Source organism: Echeneis naucrates, chromosome 3, assembly GCF_900963305.1.
Source record: "Echeneis naucrates chromosome 3, fEcheNa1.1, whole genome shotgun sequence".
NCBI lineage: Eukaryota > Metazoa > Chordata > Actinopteri > Carangiformes > Echeneidae > Echeneis > Echeneis naucrates.
In genome coordinates, this window is record NC_042513.1 from 25808534 (window position 1) to 25827503 (window position 18970).

General features: G+C 42.8%; 1 protein-coding gene across 1 annotated transcript in view; it reads left to right on the forward strand.

Annotated features, from left to right (window-relative positions):
- The window catches only part of LOC115041248 (transcription initiation factor TFIID subunit 4), a 71741-nt gene that overhangs the window by 2477 nt on the left and 50294 nt on the right, over positions 1-18970 (forward strand). The window contains exons 2-8 of the mRNA XM_029498586.1: positions 1060-1226; positions 9407-9559; positions 10112-10234; positions 10721-10810; positions 11633-11842; positions 15888-15963; positions 17122-17236. Coding sequence (XP_029354446.1) covers positions 1060-1226; positions 9407-9559; positions 10112-10234; positions 10721-10810; positions 11633-11842; positions 15888-15963; positions 17122-17236 — 934 coding nt within the window. The remainder of the gene's footprint in view (positions 1-1059; positions 1227-9406; positions 9560-10111; positions 10235-10720; positions 10811-11632; positions 11843-15887; positions 15964-17121; positions 17237-18970) is intronic.

Below are 18970 nucleotides of genomic sequence, written 5' to 3' on the forward strand. Positions count from 1 at the left end.
TAATAGAAGCTGATTATTTTATTTCTTCAGACATTGAGAGTTACTGATCTTCATTGTTCCAAGATTATGAAGAGTATCAAAAGCTTCCTGGCGCTGCCAAGAGAAGATGAATATTTTAAACTCTAATGGTTGACCAAATAAACTGCAGGCACTCAATTTTTTCACTCAGGGAGGAACTTCATCATACAATCGAAAAAGATGTCCACAGTATTTTACAGCAACTTCCACAAGGCTTGTATTTTTTAATGCAGGACAAAGTACAGAGTAAAGTGGTCACAGGTTTGTGTGCTGCTGTTTGGTCTTGAATGATATTGCTTGTCATCACCTCAAAATTAATGATTCCCTCAGTCAAAACAATGAATGTGCTATTAATCTTTCTAATGACCTCATGTGTTCTTCATTTTATGTAACACTCGAACACATAAACAGAAATATAATAAAACATTTAGTTTTGACCCGACAGGTTCTGCTTCACAATTGAAATATGATGACTGCAATCCTGGTCCTTTAGAAAGCGCATAGACAATGAACTTGATCACACCTTCAGTCATATCCTTACACTTCAGACTGCTATTTGTGCATTAATCTGAGGTCTTTTCTTGAAATGTTAATTTTGCCAAATTGCACATGCAACCAGTGTTTTAAAGAAAATTAAATAAATGATATGCTCCCTGACGTATGTGAATAGCAGACTGGGAAAAGTCTGTTATACTCATTATTATCGGACACCTATCGTCACATGAAAACTTTAGTCTAAGCTTTTTTGGTTGTTGTGGCTAACTACACTTCATTATTTCATAATGCACAGATTTAGAAGATTTTAATAATGTGTGTCTGGATTTACTTTAGGTGTCTCACGCTATTTAAACAGGCTCTTTGCAGCCAGTCGGATGTGAGCGTTTTCAGTGGCCACAGTCTAACCTCAGCCGCCATCCAATTTGAGTGCACTGATTGTAATCTTATCAATAGTTTGTGTTTGGTGTTTTCAATCACAGTTTAACTATCCAGGGACTGATGCTGAAGTTTTTCCTCTTCTGAATGTTTGCTTTCGTTGATCAGGAATGGTTTTGGTGCGCACGGAGTTGGGACAGCTGGTGATGGTTCCTCAGCAGGCTTTGGCTCAGGCTCAGGCTCAGGCTCAAGCTCAGGCCCAGGCCCAGAACAACATCACTCCGCGTCCAGCTACCCCCACAACAGGAACGTCCTTCAGAGTAACAACTCCACAGGTGAGAGTTACCAAATCATAATAGTAGCATCAGAATGACTGCAACATGCAGTGTTACTGTTCATGTGATGTCTCTTTACTGCTAGACAGGGACAAGTGGAGGACGTGTTTTCTCTTTAACACAGCGTGTAACTGGGTTTCTTTCTTTTCTGTTTTCAATTACAGAACATCTGATTTGTCTATGTACATCACCACAACTTATCTGGGCAAACAGATCGAGAAATTAACTTCTAAATTGATTATTTTAATTTCAGTGAGTCAAAAAAGTGTTCCCTGCATGTTTTGTGAATCAGATATAGAGTTCTCTTATTATTTGTTTTTATTTTTACATTTTTTTTACATCAGATTATTTTTTAGTAGACCGTTAAGTCCACAGTTAGTTCTTTTGTTGCCTTTTGGCAGAGATGTTCCAACATTTCTGAATAAGACCTGTGTCACTAATTGGATAATTGGATTCTCCATTGCTGTTTAGGGCAATCCAACATGTAGCCATCATTGACTACCTTCTGCTGTGATTAAAATCATCATCAAAATCAAATATGATTTAATAGTAATTTCATTTTCACAACTGATTAATTCCATGTATTTTATAAGCAATACAGACTTTAGAGACATAAGTATGTCTGGAGAAAAGTGAAAAACAGTACATTTTTTTCTTGTTTTTTTTTTTTTTTTTTTTAAGTCAATACCAATTTTTGAAGGCACAACGCAGCTCATCTTCTCTAACACATACATATGTCACCTTTCTTTGTTTAGTTCCAAGAAAACTCCGAAACAATTGTCTGTAAAAGGAGTTCCTTCTGTGAAAGGCAGGCTCTGTTCTTATATATACAGTTAAATATGTTATCTATTTTTTTTTTTTATATATATAATTCCCAGTTGTCATTCCTGGGGGGAATCTCTGCTCTGTTATGTGTATTTATATGTTTTCCCTTTTCCATTGAAAAAGAAAGTGGAGCTATGAACTGTGTTGCGGCTCCCTCAATATTTACAATGGATAAACTTTTCCTTTTATTTTGATAACATGCAATGGAAACTGAAAACATCTAAAAATTCCAACCTGTAAATATCTGTTATTGCACCAACAACCAGAATTACAGCTGTGCTGCCTCTTCAAGGCAGTCTGAACGCTGCAGTGACTCAATATTGGAACATGATTAGCTGGTTTAGCACGCTGCTTTAATATGGAATTATTTTGGAAGGCCCAAGTAAGAGCAAAGCAATCGAAGAGAGGGAAGGCAGGACTGAAGGGGAGTGCCACATCAGGGCTGGTTTGAGTGTAACGTGCCTATAAATCTGGGTATCATCTGCAAAATGTGGCTTAGAGGGGTCATGTGTCACATTGAGCTGGTATGCAGGACAACAGGACAGATAAGAAGAGGGGCAGCTCTTTGTGTTGACAGACGTCTAATACACTAACTAGATGAATGACTACTTAAAAAAAAACAAACAAAACATAATTTTAACTAAATACTAATTTAATATATTTACAAAAGTTTATCATATGTGAGGCATTAATACATCAAATGAGTTTGTCTCTGTAACATAAATAGCAGAAAACGTACATGATTGTAATTTAGCTAATTTATTTCCAAGTGATATGAAGATATGCAGTTATTCAGAATCAGAATCAGATTTTCCCAGGTATGTGTAAATATACTAGGAATTTGACTCTGGTGTTCTTATCTTGGACACGTTAAGGCAAAGACAAAAGAAAATATATATACATTGACAATATTTTTGTGGAATATTGTACAGTCGCTACCAAATTGCTTCCACCTGAGATCCTCCTGTATATTTTTGCACAATTTCAGCTCTTAAATTACAGCATTTAATTAACTTTTTTTTTTTTGGGGGGGGGGATGCTGAAGTTCCTGTCATTTTTAGTTCTGGCAATCCAAAGGGTCAGCATCAGATAGTGTCATGTTTAAAGCATACTTCACTGCTCCAGAACTTCTGTCACCGTTAACGCCACAACTGGTGACATATGTCAAAACGAATCAGATTTGTTCAATCAGAGAAACTTTGATCTCATAGTGGATTTGCACAGTTAATGAAGTGTGGGCACCACCTCATTAAATGAACAGCTTAGTTCTAGACCTTAATTTGGATGTGATTAATATGTTTAACTGGGTAATTATAATGAATGAACATTCTTGATTATTTTATGTATAGATCAAAACTGAGATTAATAGGTGAATTAATGTCTCAAGGCTTCTTTAATGACTCCATGGGGTGTGCTCATCAACATTTAATGAGCTACTGAATCATTAATTGGAATTTGGTTATTATCACCTGTGGATACATCCTTCATGTAAAAACTTGAGCTTGTGCTGGTGGTTCCACACCTTTTTGCTACCTAATTGCTTTTAATAATGAGGTTATCAGATAGTTGCCTCCCTGTAGTTTTTCTGAACCTCAAGTACGACAACAGAAAGAGCTCAGATATTACAGTGACAGAGGAGAACCAATAAACCTGCCAGGCGTGTACTGTACAGCTGTTTCTTTGGATTGGAACATCTTAGCCTTGTTTGACGACTGTTTCCCTAATTGATCTTGAATTGTTCATCGTAGTGTTTTTTTTTTATGGTCAGAACTGTTACATTATTTAAACAAAGCTGGGAGGAAATCCCAGCGTATCGCTGCAGCCGTTGGTCAAATCCTAATTTTACAACTTTTGCCTGATAAAATCACCAAAGAAGAAGACCTTTATTATGTTTCTTATGTATGTAGTGTGAGAGCGACAAAGTTGTGGAGAGAGAGTATGAAACATAGCAAAAGGCCTCAAGCTGGGCTTCACCTGGTACCTGCTACATGACCTGATTACATTTTCCTAGCAGAAGTTGAGAGGTTAAAAAAAACTCCAGCTCAGAAATCACAAAAGAAACACACAAGATTTTCTACTCTCAAGTATTTCAACAGGTAGCTTCACCTCATTTAGTCCCCTGGTCAGATTATGGAGGACATAAGAAGCAATAATGGCCAGGTGCTCAATAATATCTAAGATTCATTTCTTACAGCACATTTTTTTGTTTGGGCCTTAAAGAGACCATCCGTAGATACTCAACTGTTAATCATATCACTAACTGCAAGGACAAAAGACCGACACTAGAGGGCAGCACAACATTGTCTTTTGAATTGGACCAGACTTCATTCTAGAATTTGAATCGTCAAATTCAAATTCTTTAAATCGTCTGTTGCTCTCTCTGCTTACATGTTGTACTCAGCACTACAGTAACTAAGTTCCTCTTATTTTATACTATTAATATTGGTATTATAAACTGTGTCAATTATAGCTGATGATTTTTTTCCAACACACAGCGTTCATCCTCCTTCTTTGGTCATGTATAGTGGATTATTGCAGGTATGCCATCCTAGTATTGTGTATTGGGTACATCCATCATTCAGCAGCAGTGTTACACTCTATTGTGTAATACTACTCAAAAAATAAATTTTCATTATTAAAGGATATTATAATCAATCTGATTCTCCCACAGCCTGAGACCTTCGTGTTTATATAATCTATGGTAGGTTTAAATGTCATAAAATCATTCTCAGATAGTCCGCAGTCGCCCCAGACTCCACATCAGCCCAGCAGCATCTTAGATCGAAGTCCCCATCAGGTGCAAAACAGCCCCCCAACCCCCTCCTGTACGCCGAGCCAGCCAACCTGCATCCATCCTGATATGAACCCCTCTCAAAAGAGACTTGCAGATTGTCATCGCCTCTCACAGTCACGCTGATGACAAATTATCGGGCCACAGCGTTGCCATCTCGACAGGAAAAGCAGTAGCAGGGAAATGAAAGGGAATGGTGTTTATTCCCAGAGCTCAACCCCTCTGTCGGCCTGTCACTCTTCCCATGACCCTGAGGGAAGAAACGGAAGGCATCCTGAGCTTCCTTCCTTCCATACCTGTTAAATCATTCATCATCCAACTGCCTGATTATTTTAAAAAGCTAACAAGGCTTTGGTTCTTCAGTGTGTGTGTGAGAGGGAAAGAGACTGAGTAAGAGAAAGGCATAGCTGGCGGTGGGATGCACCCTGTGGCTCTTACCAACCCCCCCCCCCCCCCAATCCCCATTACCCCTTCTCCCCTCTCCCCTCGTGCACTCACTTCCCCCAAACTCCTCAGTACAACATTCTTCTGGATTCTACAAAACTTTTACAGGAGGGGAGCTCCCTCCTCCGCTTTCTTATCCTCGTTTTCCTCTTTGCCTCCATCGTCCTTTCCTTGGCAGAGTTGTGCATCTGCTTGTGTGCGATGTGTGTGTGAGGTCCTTTGGCCTGTCTGTGCATGGAGGCTGTATGCCAGAGGTCGGAGAAGAGGCCCTCTTGGGTTGTGGTAGCCAATGGACAGGAGAGCAGCCAGGAAGTGTGTGTGTGTGTGTGTGTGTGTGTGAGCAGCTACAGGGCATCAGCATGGCCTTGTGGCGGTTGGCCCTCACCGCCCTGCCCACCCATTTGCTCTTTTTCCTTTAATATGCCTGCAGAATTACCAGTGTAATGACAAAATCTGAGCAGCTACCAGCTTTGTGTTACACCAAACATCTGCACATCACTGAGACGTCGCGGCATTTCCGGACTTCTCAACTGTGCTCCATCCTGATGTATCTTGAGACACGTATGCTGTTTTTTTTCCTGCTAAATGACGAGCACTTGTGCTTCTTGGTCCTCGTCTCCTCAGCAATAAATGAGGACATCAACTCCAACACAAATGTCACACCTGCAGCTGCTGCTGACAGTAGGCATCTACTTGCAGGGCTTGAATAACGTGCCATCAGATCTGAGGATAAATGTCCAAGAAACACGGCTTGCATCATTTATCTGCCTATTTGTTATCACTATAGTCAGCAATTACTTCTGAATATTCCCAGCTGGTTCTGATAATGGGTTCCTACAGACCGACTGCGATGCACCTAGCTGCATCCCTGCTGGTAGTTGTGTATTTCATATGTTACACATCAACACATTAGCAGCCTTATATCAACTCACCTTAATCCTCATTTGAATACAAACTACACAGCATCAGCTGAGGGAAAGAAACATAGTAAATACAGTTAACTCTATTCACTCTTTCTCTTGCTGAGGTGGACTTACTTCAGGTTACAATTTAAGTGCGTGATATTGACTTTGTTTTGTTTTGTTGTTGTTGAATATATTCAAAGTATTATTTTGTTCCTGTGAAGCTTCAATTCTTTCACATCAGCCTGTTTTGATTCTTAGAATGAACTCTAGATCAGGAACTTTAATCGTCGATGGTGAGGAAAGCATTTTATATCTTTGACTAGTAAACTGCAGATAAAACAAAAGTTATTGTGTTCAACAAAACACATAAATAAAGCAACAAGCATTTAGTTTAAATGAATACGCTACATTCTCTCTTTATTTATTTAATTTTCTTGTGTGCATCTGCGGATCTTACCTTTTTGGTCTAACAAATATTATCCTCAACACTAAGGTAAACATCCATCAATTAAAAATGGATTCTTCCCATTCAAAATTAAAAATATGAAATAAAGTTGCACATCCAATCCAATTACTTACAAGCCATTTTAGTTTATACATGTATAGATAGATATTTCAGATTCAGCCTAATCTCTCATACATATGCTGCTTTATCTGTTTTTGTTAATTTCTGATTTTGTTCGTTTTTCCTGTTAAATGTTAGTGGAGGATGTTCTCGCAGTGGAATTCGTCACATGCTTCGTTGTGGTGTTTAACTTCACTCATTTCTGCCCATATAAGTAGTTATTATTCATCTGGATATATTGTTGGGGCATAATGTGGCACTCCCAGCCTAATTAGAGTATTCATCATTTTAGTTATGAAGCTTAAACTCTGTCTATGAAACTGTTTATTGACTGAGCTGATGGGTTTTATCTTACCATCCTCTGATTTTCAGATTCACCCAAGTCAGGTTTGCTCACCACCCCAGTTTTTTCAGATTGCTTTGCACACCAATTTTGGTATTAGTCACAGCAATTATTACATCTGCATTTCACTTTATATATCAGTGAATATCCAGTTTACCTGTCAGCTGTTTCCCTGAATTGGCTGATGTTTGTTTGTTTGGTTTTTCCCATTCATCACTTTATATGCTTAATGACTTCAGGGAAGTAAGTGACAGGGTTTTCCAGGGTTTGCTGTTGTTGGTATGTAAACACACAGTTCCTTCTATGCCTCCTGCCAGACCACCATGACTCACTGCTACCTGACCCATCGCCCTTCTCTCTGTTTCAGTTTTCACCACCAACAAGCTGCCACTTTGGTTCTTCCTTCCTGCTGTCATGACCTTTCCTCATCTCTCTTCAAGGCACGCTACTCCTCTTGTCTCCCCCTGTTGCTCCCTCACTCGCTCTGTCCCAGTCTTTTCCCTGCCCTCCGTGCACCTCCTTCCCACTCTCTCCGTCACCTCTGATGCTGACATTGTCTCAACTTCCCTGTTTTTCCACTGTTTGAGGTGCCCTGTCATCGTTTTTCACTGCCGTGCTCCATCCCTCGTCCACTTTATCTGATGCCTTTATGCTTCCCTCCCCCTTCTCTCTCTGTGTGTTGCTCTTTTTCTGTCCTGCAGTCTCCTGTGACCTCCCAGACCACCAGGCAGTGTCCTTTGACCCCGGCCAAGATGGTACCATCTCCCTCTCCCACTCCTTCCAGCTCTGCCCTACAGACCTCCTCCTCTTCCTCCTCCTCTTCTTCCTCCTCCTCCTCCTCCTCCTCCTCCTCCTGTCCTGCACTCCGCCCAGTGAGATAACTCTCCTTTACTCGCTTTGTTTTTCAATCGCCAACCTCTGACCACATTAGAAACATTTCTCTTCAGGGAACAGTGTGGTTTAGAAGTTAAACAATAGGTGGAGAGCATCTGGGTGAAAACAAGATCCCGAGAGCTTCTGAATGCGAAGCTTCTCTCATTTAGAACTCTCAAATTTCATATCTTACCACTTGCACTTGACGATGAAATTATAATTCATCATTGCTCAGGTTTTATAATTACCCCAAGCATTTACAAAGTGAGTGTGGGATCTAATCATTCCACTTTAAAGTATACAATATGAACATTAGGCAATTATTACAGTAAAACGATTTCCTTCCAAACGCAGTTGCTTTACAGAGACAAATTGGAAAAATTACCCGATCCCTACTAACTGAGAAAAAATAGCTGCCGGGTATAGCTGCCCTGGCTACATATCGTCACATCATATACTGTACACTGGCTCTGCTGGAGATAATGTTTCAAGTTGAGCTCTTCCATTTCTAAGGAACTGAAGCCCCAGAGGCTCCGATCAGATCCACTGTTTCCTCTCAAGATAGTGTGTATTCAGATTGCATCAAGACCCAGTGGAGCTGCACCACAGATTTAATTTCCCCGCTGCCGTTTGAATATATCAGTGGAGAAACTGTGATCTTTGCTAAATGTAAAACATACGCTACTCTGTACATTTACACTGAGAGGAGAGAGTTACTGTGGCTGTTTGGTGTCTTGTCCAGACTTCAGACCTAAAGATTGTTTAGACTTTATTTGAGATTTTTCTTGTTCAACACACAACTATCTGGACTCACACTACGCAACACAGCTTCAACACATATGTGGGTGCCTTAGTTGCCTTGCCCTTAATCCGTGTGGCGTGAGTGAGCAGACCCTAATGTATCCTCCATGCATTTTGGGTGCATTCACACCTGTATTTAGAGCTGTCCACTTATGATTGCATCACATAAGATGTATTTTATTGCCAAGTGTGAACAGGCCCTGGGAGATGGGAAGGAGGTGATAAGGGCTTTAGAGTGAGAGACTGCTGTTGGCACCTCATCTGTTGAGCACAATTTGTGTTCTGATGTGAGATATTTTCAAGTCAGTCTCTCCTTCAGATATGATTAAATAGATGAAGTACACAATAGATAGCTCACGTTTGGGAGAGTAGCAAACCTTGATAGGAAGATGAAGGTTTTCCTTGTCAGGTAGGTGATTATTAGGGAAGCTTTTGAAGCCACCCTGTCTTTCCCAGCCTTTGGCTTGTCACCACCTCCCCTTCCTCCTCCTTGTCTGTTAAGCGATGTCCACCGAAGTCAGGACACCAGATGTGACAGGAGCGCTGTGGCGCCTGCCTCCTGTTCTCTGTGGCCTTGCTGCGAGCGAAGCGTCACGTCCTGTTTATCTCTCTGTCTCTTCCTTGCTCTTCCAGAAGGGCCCCGTGGCGCCGGCAGTGGCTGTGACGGCTCCGCAGCAGACCCCCGTGGTTATGGCCCCCCAGGCCCCGGCCCAGGCTGCCTCACAGCCAGTGCAGCCTCAGCAGACTGGCATCGCAGCGGCCCCCGGAGGCCCCGTTGTGTCCCAGGTCCGTCCCCCCTGCACCCTCCCGCCATGGTCGACTGTCTCAGCTGCCAGCAGGCTGGCTGTGTCACAGGCTCAGCCCAGGACCCACAGCCTCACCGCCCCACACAGCTGGCCACGGACAAAGAGTCTCACACATGCCTACACACATTCACTATCATACATGAAAACCCAAGGACATACAGCTGCAGAGATAAAGGCACAAACTCTTCATGAACATCTCTCTAGATGCAATAACAGCCATAGGTGTAGGCCCACATGCACACCGAGATACAAAACACACACATACACACACTCAGACTCACACATTTCTCCAAAGATCTCATAGGGACCCCTGTTTGTTGCCTTTGGCAGGGTGAGAGGACAGGTGCCATGTCTCATTTGGCTACTAAGATGACAGGGCAACATGCTAAGTGTGCACTCTGCACAGATTTGTGACTGATGCTTCTCAGCTCCTCTGCTGGTTCAATTCATTCTGTGCTCATCCTCAACTGTTAGAAAAATAAAGAAAAAGTAAGTAATGTATGTCTTTTTTTTTTTTTTGTCAACTTGACAGGAAATGCAAGAGAACGTCAAGAAATGCAAGAACTTCCTGGCCACACTCATCAAGCTGGCATCTCACAATTCTCCGTCGCCTGAGACGTCCAAGAATGTCAAGGCTCTGGTTCAGGATCTGCTGGTGAGCTTTAAAAACCAGCCGACAAACTAACAAACATTGTTCATGTACTGTAGACATCACAGGATTGTGCTACTGTATTTGGGTTTGTGGACACTTAAGTCTGATATTTACAAAATCTGCCTTCTCTTGACAAGCGCTCATTTACATTTGAATGACAGTGTTTCTTCTAATTCTTAGCTTCTTGAACTTTGAAATGTGTGCGGAAGTAAGTAAAAATTGTCATTTAATACATTGTTGTACTAAATATTTCAAACCTCTAGATGGCAGCATGCAACTCTCTGCAAAACTCCTTTCTCCATTATGAATTCTCACCTTTCCCAGAGTAATTATTGGTGAGTGGCACCTTTTTGGGAGGTGAGCAGCTGATCATCGGCTCTGGTGTTTGGGGTTTCCATCTTTCTGTGTTCAAGTCACCATGGGGTCACCTAACTTCACTGGTTGCATTGGTTGTGGAGCGCCTTTCATACTGTGACCTTCACTCAACAGGATGCCAAGATTGAACCGGAGGAGTTCACCAGCCGGCTGCAGACTGAACTGAAGTCGTCCCCGCAGCCTTACCTGGTGCCCTTTCTCAAGGTGGGCCTCTCTCTAAGCTGAAGACAACGTCTTCCTACACTGAGTGAGGCAACGTGCTGGATCACTGTTTTAAGTGCTTACCTAACAACTTAACAAGGAACACGACACCTTCTGCGTAACATATTCCTCCTGTTCAAAACCTTAATTACTTCAGAAGTTGTGCCTTGAAATTGTTTCCTGAACTGTTCCCCACCTTCAACCTGGTTCCTTAAGCTGCCCCTCTCAGACACTCCCTGACGCCCTGAAGTAGTCCTTAACCAGGCACCAGGGCTACTAAGGACGAGCACTCACAATAGAATGACACACACACACACACACCCCTCTGGCCTGACTTCTGACTGTGTGTGACAGTGCCGCCTCCAGCAGTTGTCCCTGTCAGTAGCCAGCAGGTTTCTTCAACAAACCGTGATGAGTGTCACATGAAGGAACCCGACTGCCTAACCCGGTCACAAGCACGTGTTGTCATGCGATGTTAGGTCGATTGCATCAAAAACCTTCCTGAAGTAGTCTGCGCAACACAACATCAGCTCGTCAGGTTGGCCGTGACAAAGACTGATCACAAATGTCTTGTTTTATTGTAAGGCACAGACAGAAGCATCCACATTCTGATTCTGAATAGTTTTTGTAACGCATCAATGTGAACCATTGTGTACAACTGCACAAAAAAGTATGTGTGTTTCATTAGCCCCCCGTATCTGCGTTACACTAAATTATCAAGTGTACACAGCAGGATTTGCTTTTGCAGCTGTGTGTGGTATTTTCCCATGCATATCTATTTTGCTCTATGAGTATAAACTCTGGATTCTCTCTGCCTGTCAACAGAAGAGCCTCCCGGCCCTGAGGCTGTCTTTGTTGAATAGTCAGCAGTCCCTGACCCAGCCCCCGCAGCAGGGAGTCAAACCAGCACCCGGCGGCGTCCCTCCCGCCATCGTTGCTGGGCCAGCTGTCCGAATACGCCACCCTAACAGCGTTAGCACCACTACGGGTGCCAGCACGCTGCCCGCCGGGACAGTCGGACATGCAGCTGCTATGGTATGTATGGAGCAGATGGACAAGACTCCAACGCCGACGCAGTTACTGCACAGTTTACATTTACTTTATATATTTAACTTCATTTGAAGTAAAGAAAGAGTGAAATTGATCCAATTGAATAAAATAAGCTGCAGCTGTTTGATCCCGTACATAACAGTTACATAAGCAGCACTTACATAAATAGATCATTACAGAAAAATAAAGCAAATGAAACTATTTGGAGTCCAAAGTGAGGGTGCTTATTAGAAATGTAAATGTGTTGATGTGAGTCTGCAGATGTTGTCTTATTGTAGATGGAAGGTAGCCGAGGATGGAGAGAGTTAGAGCCATACCTGGCAGGTAATAGATGTGACAAATATTTACCCACAATATTCCTGCATTCAGAGGAGAAGTGCGAGAATGTGATGGATGCAGACCTGCAGGGGATGGTGCTGTGTGTGTGTGTGTGTGTGTGTGTGTGTGTGTGTGTGTGTGTGTGTGTGTGTGTGTGTGTGTGTGTGTGTGTGTGCTGATGGATCTTACACAAGGCTGAATTATCAGGGTGGAGAGTGTCACAGTGCCATGGCTGGGAGTCACATAGCCATCAGTAAGTTAGAGTCACACCCAGCTCACAGACTCACCGCGGAACAACACTCAGTTAAGCCCCCACCCCCCCAAAAAAAAAAGTTTTAGCCAAGGCTTAAGGCTTAAGGCTTCAAAATATGTGCAGTTATCAGAACACATTTTGAAGAATTAAAACCGAGACGGATCTCCGTGCAGACACAGGAAGAACACACAAACTCCACACAGAACAAACATTTTTTCGAGGTTAAGACCTTTATGAGACATGAGCACATAAACTTTGGAGATGTTCAGGGCTGTCCTGCTGGTCTCATTCACAGCAGACTCTGGTCAGGCACTCAGCTTAAAGGCAGCTTGATGGTAATTATTCACTCTTGCTCAAACTGTGACAGCCGATTACATGTGTCTGACCCAGGAACTTTACAGCCAACTCATTATACCAGTTATTAAGTATGATCGTTAAAATGACATTATAATTACAGCGCCCACAGACTGGCTATGTTATGGTTAATTTATAAAAATGTTATCCAACTTTGCAAATGTAACATATCATAGTTTCACAATACAAAACACCTAAAACAAAAAAGCATTAAAACAAACAAACAAGCAAAAAAAAAACTTAAATGGAAATCTAGTTGGTTTGTTGGTTGATGCTCCATTGCTGGTGTGAAATAGCCGGCCCCACCACGTGGAACAGATTTGGCACATGAAAAATGAATTAGCTAAAAGCAATACATCGACTGCACCAGATTTCAGTTTTTTTTCTCCTTCCCTTTTACACATTTCAACAAAAATGTCATTCGAATAATTCCTCATCAGATTCATTGGAAAAACTGCCACAATCACACAAGAGTTTCACACATTTTCACAGTTAAAGTGCAGGGTGTCTTCTGATCCAGGGTTTAGACCCCCTCCCTCCAGTTAAACATCCTTGCTGCTCTCCAGTGCCCCTGCAGCATTTCATATGTCCTACATATTGTTGATATGCAGTGTTGTGCAGAGTGACTGTGATGGTTTTCACCACCTATAGGTACTAATCTAGAGAAAGTGTGGAGGTCAGGGAACCCGCAGGGCCCAACACTGGACACTGACAGTCTCAGTCATCTCCCTCAATGTGTGTTTTTGTGTGCACATATACACACACACACGCACAAACAAAAAAATCATCAGTTGCACAGTACACAGGTGTCTATGGCTGGGTCAGAGTCAGGTTGGTATGGTGGGCTTTCTTCTTTTTTTTACATTTTATCACAGTCTTTGTCTCCCTCACTTCTGTTCTCTTTCTCCCTTTCCTCCCTTGCCGTCTCCCCTTTTATCCCTTTCCCTCTGTGCCGTCTCTCTCCTCTTTCCAACAGTTTTCCTCACTGTATCTACCCCCGCACTGCTCTCATCTCCCTCCCTCTATCTTTTAACCGTTGAAGGGTGAAGCGAGGTAACTAGGTCAGCCCCAGGTCAATTTTAAAGCAATGTGGCGGCCGCAGTCTATGTCCAGAACATGCCTCTGGTCTCTCTCACTCTCATTCTCTCCATCCCTTTCTCTCTCTCTCTCACACACACACACACACACACACACACACACACACACACACACACACACACGAATAGAGCACTAACATAAGCTATCACACAAAACATTAGTAAATGATCGCCTCTGGCACATCAACAGTCTGAAACCGGACAGCTAGTTGAATTAGGCTAAAAGATCTCTTCATACCACAGAATGGGGAAACATTTTCTTGCTGTAGTGTGTACGAGGTTGTATTAATAAAAGTCTTCCATAAATATACAGCACTGACTTTAAAAATGTAGCTGTTTGGTTTTGAGGTCTGTGGAAAGGCTGAACTCTCATAAAGCTGTCAATTAATTTATCCTAAGAGTTGTACAACACTAACTCTAATGAAGCCTCCACATGTTTGTCGCTACATGAGGAGAATGCACATGCTAACTCCGTTACATAGCAGTGCATTTTTTACTGCAAAAGTGGAATATGAAATATGAAAAAGATAACATTTTCCAGCCATGTTCTTCAAGTAAATATTACAAAATCAACACAGAGCCAAATATAAATAGCGCCACCCTTATAGGCCAAACACATCTGCTCAACCATTGATTATTAGTCATAGGTATATTCTAGCACATATGCACTATGTGTGCTAACATGGTTTCAAAGTTACCAGTTATGTAACTCTAATGTATTTGTTTTGACACACTTGCATATATTAAAATATTGTTACGATCACTTTCAACAAAATGGCCCGCTGCAGAGACGACCAGCAGCCTCCTCCCCTCTCGAAATCTGCTCTCCTGCACTGGATTTTGTGAGAAATGTGTGCAATCACTTTACTGCACAGACAAGTATAATTTTACACCAAATTAACATCCTGTTCTTGGACCAAATACTCAGTTGTATTAAAGAAGCAGCATCCTCTTTGCGGGGGAAACCACTACAAACCATATCAGTGCAACTGGTTCAGAAAAATGTACTGCTTATTCAAAACTACAAATCATCTTTCACTTATTTTCACTCTTGTAACTGGATTTTAAACACAGGAAAATTCTTCTTTTCAACAGAATACAAGCAGTGGGTTGAGATTTAGTGTCTTCTCTTCTCCCAAACTTTCTACCTGAGTTTTTTTTCCCCCCTCTTCCTTAACTGTGTCGCCGGCTGGCCAGAGGTGCTAGCTATCTCTGCCTGTGCTGAATGTATTTTTTACCCCTTCCCCTCTCTTTCTCGCAGGCCCCTGCCGTGGATCTCAGGGAAAAATGGCCTCTGTCTTTTTTTTCAGTAGCTTGAACAGTAATATAGCATGTGTCAGGGAATGGAAAACAAGGCTGAAAAATATGCAGCATGAAGCAAACTGGTAGGAATGGATGGCTGAGCCCGAGGCTCGGCCCGTGGCTGCTACCAAGGAAGGAAGTGACTCTAATAGCCCAGCACAGCCCCTTCACCCCCCTCTACTCCCTCTTCTTCTTCTTCTACCACCACTACTTCTTCTTCATCTAAACTACTTTTTCTCTGCAGTCTCACAGTCCATGTCTCATCAGGAAATGCATTCACATGTAGGTCGCTTTAAGTGACAGATATCCGTCCTCCGCATGCATTAAATTCATTTCCACGTCTTCTGTAAAGTGTGCAGAGATCACCATCGAAGACTTTCTGTTTATTCTGCATCTCTCCTGCCATCTGTCCTTCCTCTAATGTGTTACACTACAATATAAATGGGTACCCTGTAAAACCAAGTGTCTCTCGGCCAGCTGGTCCCAGGATTGTTCCGTACAAACTGACTGTGACTGTAAAAAAGGGAGCCAAAGTTGGTTTTTCCTTGAACAGTTCCTCTCGGGAACGGTGCGAAAATGGAGCAGTGGTTTAGCAGGCATGCAGCTTTTTACTTTTTTAGTCTCCCCTGTCACTTTCAAATTGTTCCATTCTTTGAAATGCTACAGTAAGATACATAATCTCAGTCTGTGCTTTTGGCCTCCGCAGGGTATCAAGACAGCGGGTGCTGTCGGTGGCCAGGTGCGGATGCCTGTGGTGATCACACAGTCTGTCAGAGCGCAAGGTAAGACACCTGCAGGCCTTCTTCCAGCCACTTTTGATTGAATCTGCTGAATTCAATCACACGTACCCTATTTGCCGCTTTTCTGTCAGACATTCATTCAATTCTCTCAGAAAAAAAAAGAAGGCATTTGAAAATCGATCAAGACATCTTAAGTCAGTTTGGTTGAAGACAAAAAACTAAATACTTCTGAAAAGTTTGACTTTCACATTCATGTTTCTGGCTTGTAATGCTTTTTTTTTTTTTTTTTTTTTTAAAGATCCTTCAGTGATGCTACATTCTCAGACACATATTTCAAAATGTTCAAGCTCATCCTGAACTTCTGGTGAAATCAGGATAACCATTAGTGCAGCTCTGAATGTCCTCTTAGTGGGCTGTAAGATGTGTAAACAGGCAGGAGCCTCAGAGAGAACAGGTGTTTTTTCCTGTCTGCTTATAAAGCCTTCTCAAACATTTGTGCTGCTGCTTACTCACACTGATTCACAAACACTCTTCCCACAGAAGCCCACAAATATCGCCCCAACACCAACCGGGCATAACGCTCCCCAAAGAGAGTTGTGTGCTCTCAGGTGCTGTGTTGTGTGTGTGTGTGTGTGTGTGTGTTTGTACCTGTTTTCTCTTGTGTGTGTGTGTGTGTGTGTGTGCATATGATCGGAGGTGCATACAAATTTGATCTGCCCTCTTCCCCAAGATTGCCTGCAGTGAAGGATCTGTAGGTTGTTTTATGCCCATAAATTGGAATGCGGGGATAGTTCTAAAAATACTTTTCTGTGCCTCTTGGCTAGGAACATGCCTGTTAAAATCAAGTTTAAATTCACTCTGGCAGTCCTTGTGCCTCTCTGGAAAACGTGTCTCGGAGCAGGATGCGGTTTAGGAGTGTAAGGAGAGCCGGTGAAGCGCAGTGATATTGACAGAGCGACGCTCTCCGCACCAACCTGGGGAGAGCGACAGTAGCGCTCTCCCCCACTCCCCCTCCATCTGCCCCTGCGAGGAAGACTGAGACAGTTGAAGGTAGTCGTTAGACAGGAGGATATTTGACACTGATAGAAAGGGACACTTCAATGATAATGTTACTCCTTCGCCATGTTTTGTTTAGTGTTCTTCTCTTTTCTTTCTTTCTTTCTTTTTTTTTTTTTTTTGTTCTTTCTCCTTACTTAACAGGCACAATGGGGAAGGGAGCCATCATCCAGGCGGGGAAAGGTCCCGTGGGCTTGGCTGTTCAGGTCTCTGGGAATCAGAAAAACAAGCTCAACGACCCCGGAGGAGGCTCTTTCAGGTACAACTCCTGTCGAGCACCAAGTCGTTCCCAGCAGCCATCACATGGGGGCAGCATTTCACTAAGAAGCCTCGGCATGACTACAGGCGACACTCTTAGCTAAGGCTGAGAGTGTTTATCCCAGCTGCCTGCCTGGCCACCTGGCTGCCTGCCTGGCTGGCTGGCTGGCTGGCTGGCTGGTTGGTTGGTTGGTTGGTTGATCCGTGGTCCCTTCTCCCCTCCACCACATTGCAACACAGAGCCAGACTATAGATCACCTCCACGGCTGCCCTCCTTGTGTCAGTGTCACAACTCATTGACAGGATTAGAAATGAGCTAAATCTTAATTTAGCAATAAGGTAATTGTGTCCAGATGGTTGGAATTTCTGGATGTGGTTCTGAAAATACCTATTGGTTAAGTCAAACATACGGTATTTAGCCCGCAGCCTCGCTCGCTCTCTCTTTCTCTCTCTGGCTCTCTGGTCTTGTCTCTGCTTCAGCTGGGCTTTTGTCTCAAAACATAAAAGGTTCATCGCCCACATGCTGGCCTTTGTGGTCCATGTTTTGTGCGAGCCTTTGTGCGTTTGTGGTTGTCTCTGTGTACGCATCTCGTACATGCTGGCATGTATGTATATGTTTCCATGTACGTCTCTCTTCCTCTGTGTTCCTGTTTGGCGTAAACACGTGAACAAATGTGTATATGCCAAGATTATTTGTGCGTGTGTCATACGTGTGTGTATACACAAATTGACAGGAGCAGGTTTAGGATTGCCCTGGTGTGACTGGGGCTGGGGCAAGAAGAGTCTGGGTCACATGGGCCAACGGGTTCATGGTAATGGCTCCCATCTCCTGAGGGGAAAGGCAGCGCCCACGGCTCTGATTGATAAACCAATAAATCTTTAGCTGCGTTGGTAATTAAGCTGTCAGGCTCGCTTGTTACTGACGACCCCCCCACCCCCCCGTGGTGATGACACACTGGCCCTCCACACACAAACACACTGGTTTCAATGTAACCTCGATAACACACAGCACCGCTGTCATGCAACCAGCTTCTCACTGACATTTTGTCACATATTTTTCTTTTATCCTGGTCAAAGAACAGTTTACCTGTTCATTAAACAACACACTGAATGTTTAGTGTCATAACAACAGCCATCCCTCCGTCCATGTGTTTATCACCACGTGCAAGTAGTTTGTGTTTCTCCAGCAAGGTAGAACTGCTGAACTTTCACCACTTAGAGTTTTAATTTAAGTCAAATTTGAGCTTGTTGAACTTCATATTGATTTCAGTGTTTGAGAGATGGACCTTCACTCAGGTTCACTGCCTCTCCTAAGTGTTGTATGTTAGCTCTTTAGTCAATGCTAAACATTACTGCTTCAAAAATGGATTGCTTCTGGTACATTTTATAATATTTGTTGCAAACAGTGTATTAAACTCTTTATCTGTTAAGGTTTCAGCCGGGCCTCAGTTGGTTCCTTGTGCCTGAACCCTCCAAGTTTCATAGTACACTGTTTATTGTTTGCTGTCGTTTTTCTTTCCTGAGGACATAAATATGTCGGAGCAGAGTCCAGTGTTACCAGGTGATCTGTTTGACGCCCCGGTGTCCTGACACCATGTCCTGTAACCTGTGCCATGAACATAATGATTTGACCTGTGAGCAGAGGTGACTTCTGTGATTCCTGTAAATCACAACGGGGGGGGGAGTTATTGCTTTACAAGTTGCAAAAAGTTTCCTGTGAGCTCAAAACTCACTC